Below are 10,682 nucleotides of genomic sequence, written 5' to 3'. Positions count from 1 at the left end.
CAACGCCATCCCAGACAACGGAGATGCAGACAACTAAGAGGCCGTCAAGAACACACTCACTAATAACTTTAAACCTGACCTCAATCCCGACTATGAACGTTTCCATTTCTGTATGGCCGGTCATCGCTGAGTGTCGTTCCACATGAGGGAGGCCGTAGAAAAAGAACTCTACAAACTAGAAAAGGCAGGCATAATAGAGAAGACCTCAGGGCCAACCCCGTGGGTATCCCCCATGGTGGTGGCTCAAAAACCCAAACAACCCAACGCAGTACGCATCTGCATCGATATGAGGCTCCCTAACGCAGCCATTGGGAGAGAACGTCACATCACGCCAACCATAGACAAGTTCATCTCGACCTGACAGGGGCGACGATATTTGGCAAGCTCGAACTCAGGTCCGGATACCACCAACTCAAACTGGCCAAGGAGTCGAGGTACATCACCCCCTTCTCCTTCCACCTCGGACTGAGAATTTACAAGCGTCTAAACTTTGGAATATCGTCAGCAGCTGAAGTGTTTCAGCATGAGATCCAGAAAGTCCTCAATGGCCTGGAAGGGACGACAAACATCAGCGACGACATCATTGTGTATGCAACAAATGAAAAAGAACACCATAAGCGCCTCGCTGCGGTTCTACGCAGACTGGAAGAAGTTGGACTAACCCTGAACGCAGAGAAGTGCGAATTTGGAAAGGAAGAACTCTGCTTCTTTGGGTATATCTTTAACGCAAGAGGAGTGTCGCCAGATCCAGCCAAAGTAAACGATATCCAAAGCACCAAGGCCCCACAATCCGCCACAGAAGTAAGGAGTTTCATGGGAATGGCAAAGTACTGTGCAAGATTCATCCTAGACCTCGTCACCATAGCAAGCCCCCTCCGCGAACTAACAAAAAAGGACCAGAAGTGGAAGTGGTCATCCACCCATCAACAGGCATTCCAACGAATCAAAGACACGCTGTCCGCCTCCACAACAATGGCATTCTTCGATATTGAGAGACACACTGAACTCCTGGTTGACGCCAGCCCAGTTGGCTTAGGGGCCGTGCTCACCCAAACTGACAAGGAAGGTAGCATACACCCCATCACTTTTGCCAGTCGTGCGCTAACCAACACTGAACAAAATTACGTGCATATAGAGAAAGAGGCCCTCGCAATCCTGTAGGGATGCAGACACTTCAAAGTCTATCTACTAGGCAAATGAGCGAAGGTGTTCTCCGACCACAAGCCTCTCATCCCGATAGTTAAGGGCTCAGCACTACACCCCCCAGCACGCATCGAGAAGTGGATGCTACAACTCCAACCCTACAACATAGAAGTGGAGTACCGAGCGGGAGCGGATAACCCAGCCAACTACCTGTCCCGCCACCTGCGGCCTGCCACTGATCAGGAAGAATGACACGTGACGGAGACAGACGAACACGTGTGCCACGCGGTTGCCTGTTCCTGACCACGTGCCCTGGCTTTGCCGGAGATAGCCAATGAGACTGAGGCAGACACCATCCTGTCCCACACCACTCTTGCCATCCAATCTGGAAACTGGAAGAACTTCCTAATCTCCATGGCCCAGCGCACAACATCCACCCAAGAGAAACTACAAACCCTATTCGGAATCCGCCACGAACCTACCATATCCCCCAAAGGGGTGATACTCAAAGGACACTGAATTGTGCTACCCACAACACTGGAAGAAAGGGCACTCAAACTAGCCCACAGCGGGCACCAAGGAATAGTAAAAACCACAGCATACTTGAAGTCCAGGATGTGGATGCCCCACATGCAACAGCGAGTGGTGGATCTCGTGGAGTCCTGTGCGGCCTGCCAAGCCACCAGGAGGGCCGAGAACCCAGAACCTATCATCAGCGCCACGAGGAGCAGCAAACGGTGGGAAGCCGTCAACATAGATTACTGCACCATTGCAGGTGAAGGCTACCTACTCGTCCTAGTAGACTAATTCAGCCGATATCCGGAGGTTGAACACGTGGCATCCACCAACGCGGAGACCATGACTCTAGCCTTAGAGAAAATATTCACAATACACAGAATCCCATCAAAAATCAAAACTGACAATGGGCCGCCCTTCACCAGCCAAGAATTACACCAATTCTTCCAAGACCTCAATATACGACACAAGCGGATCACCCCAGGATGGCCACAAGCAAATGGCGACGCCGAAAGATTCATGGGGTCGATCAACAAAGTTATCCGCATTGCAAAGGAACGAGGCCACTCCTGGCTGAAGGCAGTATATTGCTTCCTGAGGACCCACCGTCAGACCCCAAACTCCTCGACAGGGATCAGCCCAGATGCACTTATGTTCAGGGTACCAATACATGCTGAACTTCCCATACACCCGAAGTGGGTGGCACCCGACCCAGACATCCCAGCCATAGAGGCAACAACGGTCAAATGGAACGAACAAGAGAGCCTCACTCGGCGTGCCTGCCACTGTGAACTGAACCCAGGAGACACTGTACTGGTCAGTAACCGGGCTACGCCCAAGAAGATGTCTCTGAACTTTAATTTCCAGCCCTGGACAGTCAGTGCAGTGAACCACAGTATGATCACAGCCACCAGGGGAAGTGAGACAGTAACCAGGAACATATCGCCCTTCTGGAGAGTACCGACGGAATTGTGGGAAGAAGGCCAGAGGGCCCCAAGAGAAGAACCCGGATCACCCAGACGGCCAAATGACCATGAGACACCCGGAGCCTACGACATACCCCAAGAGTAAAGGACACCAAACCCGTACGAGGGTGAAGCCAGGCCAGAAGACTCTCCAGCAAATGAATCCGAGAGGCGTCATCCCCGATATCATCTGAGGGAAAGGCCGAGACCGTCCTCCCGCCTCCAAGGGTACGTCATAAAAGGAGTCTACCATCGTGCGAGCTGGCCAAGGCAAGCTAAGAGAGACTAGAATAGACTACACCTGTTTTGATATGTTACTGTTGATAATCGAGAAAAACATTCCAAGTTTGGGGGGAATGTGGTGTCACGCGCCAGAAGAATCCCAGTCAAGTGTCAGGGGTGGGTGCACAGAAAATAAAGGTATTACCGGAATTGGCGTGTGTGCGCCAGTCCGGGTTTATGCACCTCAACGAGTGGTCATGTATCTTTGCAGCGCTGCGCAGTGCCATCAGGCCTTGACAGGCCCACACACTCTGCCGGGCTTCCGCAACCACGGAGGGCCCGATATCACAGTCGTGTAGAGTGATTGTCTGTCAATTGCTGCGCGTGTGCTCCGTTCTGTGATCTTGTCACCAGTGATGGATTCCCCTTGCTGGTGCTGCCGGCGGAGGTAGAAAGCAATTGGGGGGGTGCATTGCAGGCCCACTGGTGCGCTGCACGGGAGCCACAGAAGACGTGTCACACCAGTTTGCATTCGTGCCCCGAACTGCCTGCATAGCTCCCAACTCACACGCTTTTGGCGGGTGACACCCGCCTTGTAAACAGCTGACTTACCCTCCTGCACGCCCATTCATTTCAATGGGCTTTCACCCGCCAAAAACAAAATCAGGTGTTTTCACCCGCCTTTGCGACAGAAATGGTTGAGAGGTATGACTGCCTGCCTTCCGGCAGGGTGGCCCCTATATTGCACCTCTGAATCCGTCACTGCGCTTTCCTGAGACTTTCTCTGTGCTTTCCATATGTGACTGCAAGTGACATTAAATAAAACCATATTCATTGGTTTTGTCAGTGTTTGTTATGGACTCTCCTGACTGTAGTTGAAACAAGACTTAAATGTGTATTGCATTGGGCTATTTATGGCCAGGTATTGGGGTTGTTTAGTTTGATTCTAATATTATACTCAGGGGGTTGATCACTCGCTGTTGCGATCTGAGAGTGATCTGCAGGTCGCAGGTTCAAATCCCGGCAAGGCCAACTCAGCCTTTCATCCTTCCGAGGTCGATAAATGAGTACCAATTTCGGCTGGGTGATATTGCATGTAAATATGTGCTCTGTAAAGTGCTTTGGATTAAGGCGCTATATGAATAACACATCATTATCATTAACTCGATTTCCTTTTCACCAATATTACGCAGGCGCACACGTTTGTTTAGGTACGCTCCACCATTTTATCTGAGCAAGTTCTGCTGACTAGTATTGCAGTTTCGGGGCATGCGCACTTAGATAAAATTCCAACTTTGCAACGGCAGTACCATTGTTTCTAGGAGCTGTGTGTCTGGTGTCCCATTTAAACTAATCCTCGGCCAATTTCCGCATCGTCACCCGGACAATTACAGCACAGCCCCCAAGCGAAATGGAGCTTCGTTCAGATAAGGTAATTTGTTATTTACGTGCGGAATCTGGCCCTCTGCTGTGTGTCCTGCAATTGGGCACAGGGATGAAGTTTGGTTATGTATGTATGCATGCATTATGATTTGGTTGGTAAAGCTCTTCTTAGTCACTTCAAATCCCTTATGTGTAAAATGGTGCGTGTATACCCTGGCTGTGCAGAGGATTACCAAACACAGTTATGCAAACGAAAGAAGATTGAGGACCGTATGGGGTGTCATCCTTCCAAAATACAGTTTCTTTCATTTGATGTGTGTACTATTGGTAATGTCTCTCTCTCTCTCTCTCTCTCTCTCTCTCTCTCTCTCCACATTGCATCTCACTTTAAACTAAGAAGAAAGCACAGTGAGTTTCAATTAGCGTGTCCTCAAAACTGTTGGTTTCCTTTTCCTTACTGAGATTAAATATTTCAAGAAAGCATAAAGTACTTGGCAAGATTCAAGAAGTAAAAATAAAATAATAAAATGTGTGTCTCATTGACATAGCTCTCAACCATTTGCCTTGCAAAGGCGGGTGAAATCACCCGATTTTGTTTTTGGCGGGTGAGACGCCCATTGGAATGAATGGGGGTGCAGGAGTGACACCCGCCAAAAGCGTGTGAGTTGAGAGCTATGCATTGATGTTCCTATGTCTTATCATGTTATGTTATTTTAAAACCTGCGATGGATGCGAAGATCTGTGCATATGACTAACACAACTCCAGCCTTGGGAGTTTTGCCCAGATATTTTCCATCTATACTTTTTTTTCCGAAAGCTTATTCAAGTCCCTTGGGCTTTAACTAATCCCTGCATACACACTTAATGATGTTCTGTGTGATGCATACATTTATTCACACGTTTGATTAATTGCCCCACAAGCAGACCTGTCTACTCTAGGTTTTTATGCTCTTTTTCCACATCTCCATGGAAGAGCATGAAGACTCTGGGATTTCCGAGGAACTCTATCCACGACTCAATGTCATTGGCCACCACGAGCGGTGTGTTGTGTTTTTAGTCAATCACAGGGAGATGTTGGCAGAAACAAAGTATTAAGCACAATTGCCGCTCAGAATCACGTTCCTTGATGTCAGGTGTGGTTGTTTAAAAAAAAATGTGTATAGGAGTAAAGGGGTGGGGTGCTGGTGACGTCATTACCTGGGTTTTGCTTTTTTACAAATGTATGCAGTTCTGCCGACATGGCTGCTCTACATGTGGGCAGACTGGAGATATAAGATGGGAGATCCTGCCTGCAAGGGTAGATCCAAGTCGGCTGTAGTTGGTGCTACCCGCTTTGAGGAGGCACTACGCTAGGCCTAGGCTGAATGCTCCCTAGTGTGTCAGAAAGTACTGAGTCTCCAACAGAGGCCCCAGTTCCAGCTATCAACAGATCTTCATGGACCATGTGTTCATTAATTGGAAAAGCGCCTCAACACTTTGTGATATTGCTGCGAGTATCACTGCTTTCTGATAACAGTGGTTGAGAGAAGATCAGATCATCCTTGGTCCTCCAACCCTAACCAGGGTGGTTGGTGGACTTATCCAATGCCACTGGCTTTTGTTAAGTTCAGTTGGAGGGGTGAAGCATGTCCTCTCTGTGTTGCTGTCAAGGAAGCAATTCTGATGGACCGTCTGCTTGGGAATGACAAGCCTGATGAAGAAATAATCACAGTGCTCACAAGATCTAGGTTCAAAGAAGAGGCATGGGAAGCAGCCCTCAGGGCCACGGGTATTTGGTGAAAGGCCAGCGCTGCCCAGTCAAGATCCAGAGGCACCTGCATCTGCCAGAGAGGTCCTAATGGCCACTGAGGGGCCTAGACTCTGTGATCTCAGGGTTGACTATAGGTACAGAACCAAAGCCTGGGATGGAGAACATAGTAGCTTCAGATCTCGAGAGTCTACCAGAACTCAGTGACTTGTCGTCAGATGGAGATCTAAGCGAGGCTGACATTTGCTAAGCACAGGGTGTTTGCCTTACTCTGGCAGATCTGCAGGAGCAGGGAGAGAAACGGTCTCAGGGTAAAGCCTCTGGGATGTTCAGGTGTACTGGACGATTGGTCCCACATTGAGCCTAAGAATACTGAGATAGGGTCCAGCCAGCCTTAGTGATGCCTACTGCAATTGGCTCATCACATTCCTTTGCAGTGAATTTAGGAATTACAAAGACCTCTGACAAGCTGTATGCCCTTTATTACTGTTCCCAGATGGAAGTAAAAATAAGAGTTTGTCCAGTCCTGCCAAACTTGCCAAGCACCCAGTAAGGCTGGTAGAGCCACAAACGTCCCCTTCATACCATTAAGTGGTTGGGAGTAATTTCAAGAGAATAGGTATGCACATAATGGGTCTTTTGGATCTCCAAACATATTCTCACAACCGGTACACCCTGGTAGTGGTAGACCACACCACCTGATATCCAGTGGTTGTACCTTTTGAGGAGTATCAAAGCCCCTGTGGTAGCTAAGGCCCTCTTAGGGATATATTATCTCATGTTGGAATCCCTACAGAAGTTATTTCTGACAGGGGATCAAACTCATATCTTCATAAATAGAGGCCATGTGAGATGAGTGTTGAGTAACTTCTAGGTTCTCCTTAGCCTTCCACTCACCGATAAAATGTGCTTGTTGATTAGTTCAGTAGGACCCTACAGGGCATGATCAGTGGCTCGAAGAGTCCCTGGGGAAAAAGTGGGGTATTCTTCTGCCATGCCTGCTGTTCTCCTACAGAGGGTTGCTACATAGTGTTGGGTTCAGGCCCTCTTTGGCCACCCTGTTAGGGGTCATCTAGGTTTGGTGCGAGAAGGATGAACGGGCAATCCCAGAACTCCTTCCCATGACATAGTGGACTATGTACTTGGCCTCAGATCCAGAATAGTCAACTATAGGGAGCAGAGAACCCAAAACCGGAAGGCTAGTCAGGAGCTTATGAAGCACTGGGACGACCAGAAGGCCACTATGACTGAGTACTTGCCAGGCCAAATGGTTTTGGTCATGGAACCAATCAAGCCTACTACCCTTCATAACAAGTGGACTGGTCCCTATGTTGTACTAGAGGAAATTGGTGAGATTGTTTACTTCATGAGACCAAGACCCCAAAGCAGACGCATCAGGTCTTTTATGTCAACCAACTTGAGCCTCCTTACAGCTTGGATGACTTGGTGATTGATAGGTCTAGTCAATGAAATAGGACTGAGGAGGAGACTGACCCCCGCCCCCAGACCTGTTGCACACTGAGTGCACTGACTGGTCTCTAGAGGAAGTTTTCAGGCCTCACAGACTAGCAATTGCAAGACTACCAGCAGCTATTGGCCCACTTTGCTGCTCTGTTCTCCCTGACTCTAGGAAAGATTGATTAATTGGTGTATCCAGTCAGTCTGTCAAACAATGCTTTATTCGGCAAATTTTGCCTTCAGCACACACAATTCAGTACATAATTCACAAAAGAGAAAAAAGCATTCAGGATGATTCACATAGAATACCAGAAAAGAACTCTGGACAATACAAATGCAATCAAAAGTTGGACAATCTTCCTGCGTAGCCAAGCACAATTAAATATATTTAACAGCAAAATAGATATTAGTTGATGCAATGGACCGACGTTGGGCAACGGCTTCTCGGCTGCTTCTGACACATTCTCTCTTAAACAGTGGAATTAAATACATTTTCGTTAGAGCACAGTAGCATTCGCAAAATAGCAAAAAATGCATTACTGATTCAGAGGCCAAGCAACGGGCTGGGCAAACCGATGAAGAACCTCCCACCCCCATCCAACCACAAGTGAATTCCACCACCTGTAAAGTTTCCATTCTAAATTTAATGAATAGGGTATGAGCACAGGCAGGGGAAGTAAGATCCAAATAAAGTTCTCCTTCCAAACTAGGCTTTGAGAGGAGGTAACCCTGTCCAAACTTTAATTTTAGGCACAAACAAACAAGGTTTTCGTGAGTGTTATACCTGACAAACCGCTTCACGTCAGTTTTTGAACTGGTGGGCATGGGAAAAGAATTATTCCAAAGATCTTCCAAACCCACCACTGCATGTTATTGCTTTACATTGCACAGAGAGGGAAGAGAACGACCACCCAGATAATTCAACAGGCCAGTAAGAGCTTCCCAATATTTACCAAGGTCTGGGGAACTCCATAACCTAACCAAGTAAAAGACTGGTTTTCACGTTAGTTGGCAGGTTACAGGGACCAAGCCACTCTCAATCATTAGTGGGAAATTCCGGGTACTATACGGTAGTCTGAGCTTTAAAAATAATTGTTTAGCTTCCCCCAGACTAGAGCAATCAGAACATTCCGATATCTCGGCTCCATGCAGGACAGCCAAGGTGACCTGAATGGTATAAATGTCAAGAGCCTGCTCACCATGGTAAGCAAAAAACCTCCTCAGGCCAACACTATTCTTTTCCAAGTTGGACTGGGATTTAGTAATGTGACCTGCCCAAGTACCGTTATCAGAAAATCTTACCCCAGGGTAATCGTAATGGTTAACATGTTCCAAAACAGTGTTGTTACCCTAGACTTCTTTGCTTGAAACACCATGATCTTGGCCTTACTCCTGTTAAGAGTTGGCCCAACTGGGAGCACTTGGAGACAAAACACTCCAAGCTTCGTTTGATACTTGTTGGGGATAAAGCCAGCTAAACTTAGTCCTCGGCAAAAAGCAGGACTGGGAAAAAAATCCATTCCTAGTTTTGGTGAATCCAGATTTGTACCCTGGCAATCTGCCAACAGGGCGAGAATGATCTTGTTGATGTAAAGAGTAAACGGAAGAGGGGCAAGAACACAGCCTTGCAGCACACCTGTGTTAACTGGGAACTGGCTTGTGGTCTCTCCTGCTGGACCCCATCTCACCACAGCAGTGTTCCAAGAATATAATTGGATAATCACTGCCACCAGGTGACGTGGGACCCCTACTTCAACAGAACCTGCCAAAGCAGTTCCCTAGGCAGGCAATCGAAAAGTCGTCTGGAGCTCTATGAATACTACATACACTTGCATCTTTTTTAGGACACAGTATTTCTGTAGGATCATATGGAGGCAAAAACACTGGCCCACTGTACTCATCCCTTGGAGAAACCCAGTTTAGAGGTGGGGGATAAGGCCCTTAGATTCCACACATTCCTGCAGTTGCTGGAGGATAACCTTAGCAAAGAATTTTCCCCAACGCCTCAAGGAGCGAGATGGACCTATACTTACTTGGGTGGTCCCGTCCCCTCTTGTTATATATGGGCATGATCTCGGTACAACGTCAAGATACAGGGACCTTATTGCAGTTAACCACTATTGGAAACGCTTGGTTAGTACAGGCACCCAAATATCTGGCTCATCTTTCCAAAGACAAATCGGTACCCTGTCGGGGCCAGGGGCCTTTATGCACTTTGAGCTCAACAAAACACTTCTCACCACAGACAGAGTAATACTAACTGTTAGTCATCAGCTCGACCACTGGATCCTGCAAGGCTATTCCACCGGGAATGTCGGAGGACACTGCTGCATCATACAACCCACCAAAATGCAGTGGAGATCATTATCCTGAGATTCTTTCTGCTCGGAGACCAATAACCAAAAGACCTTACTATCCTTAGCGATAGCAGCTCTTCTAAGTTCGTTCCATTTGCCCTTGAGGAATTCCGACTTATTGAGTTTGACAACACTCTTTTATCTGTTCCTCAGGTGGTGTAAACCGTCTTTATTTGCCACCCCCAGTTTACGGAGACTGTAATGCTTCCTTAGCCAGTCTACAACTGGAGTCAAACCATGGATAAGTCTTCAAAAGCTTCTGCTAAAACATGGGTTAAGCTTCGATGTTAATCGGGCAAATTCATATAGGATCTCTACATCTACACAGTTGGATTGGCATATGGCATATGTTTTCGAAGGAAGGCAAAATGGAAAAGTAAATCGTGGGCTTCGACCTTTTGTCAAAACATTGTCACACTTAACTGTACGTCTGGCATTCCCGACTATTGTAATTGGTACACTAGATTGATTATTTGCCTGTTTTTTGCCACACCATCTAAGCCCAATTAAAAGGTTTGTGATCACTAACTGGGTACTCCAGGATACCAAACTACTCCATTTCCTCCCAATCTCAATCCAGAAATAGTCAATCCTAGAAGAGCGCCCAAGGCCGAAAAAGGTATAATTTCCGGGTCTATCCTCCATGTGCCTACCATTGTATGCCCTCAGGTCCAGCCTGTATAATAGCCATGCTCGGGCTGAATCTACGGTGTTCCTATGGGCCCTCGTGGGATAGCTAGCCTCCAAAGACGGAATTTCCCAAACCGCTTCCACATCGTCCCACAGCCCCTCGAGCTTCCAGAGGGGTTCCAACTGGAGGTACAAATCTCCCCTGAAAATCATGTGTCCCACCCTGAGCATCCTGGGCTCCCAGATGCTGACTGTATCACA

The 10,682-nt window shown here is 47.6% G+C and overlaps 1 protein-coding gene across 6 annotated transcripts in view; it reads left to right on the top strand.

Annotated features, from left to right (window-relative positions):
- Positions 1-4,102: 4,102 nt before the first annotated feature.
- Positions 4,103-10,682, top strand: part of LOC138521157 (zinc finger protein 614-like) — a 291,989-nt gene continuing 285,409 nt past the window's right edge. For 5 of the 6 annotated variants that reach the window (XM_069633738.1, XM_069633743.1, XM_069633742.1 and 2 more), the window contains exon 1: positions 4,126-4,278. In XM_069633738.1, the coding sequence (XP_069489839.1) occupies positions 4,258-4,278 (21 nt within the window). In that variant the 5' untranslated portion in view covers positions 4,126-4,257. Of the gene's footprint in view, positions 4,279-10,682 lie in introns of all 6 variants that reach the window. The other variant, XM_069633739.1, reaches the window with a different exon arrangement.

This window comes from Ambystoma mexicanum, chromosome 13 (assembly GCF_040938575.1).
Source record: "Ambystoma mexicanum isolate Mex_15411 chromosome 13, UKY_AmexF1_1, whole genome shotgun sequence".
In the NCBI taxonomy this organism is placed as follows: Eukaryota; Metazoa; Chordata; class Amphibia; order Caudata; family Ambystomatidae; genus Ambystoma; species Ambystoma mexicanum.
This window is presented reverse-complemented; position numbering and strand designations above follow the sequence as displayed.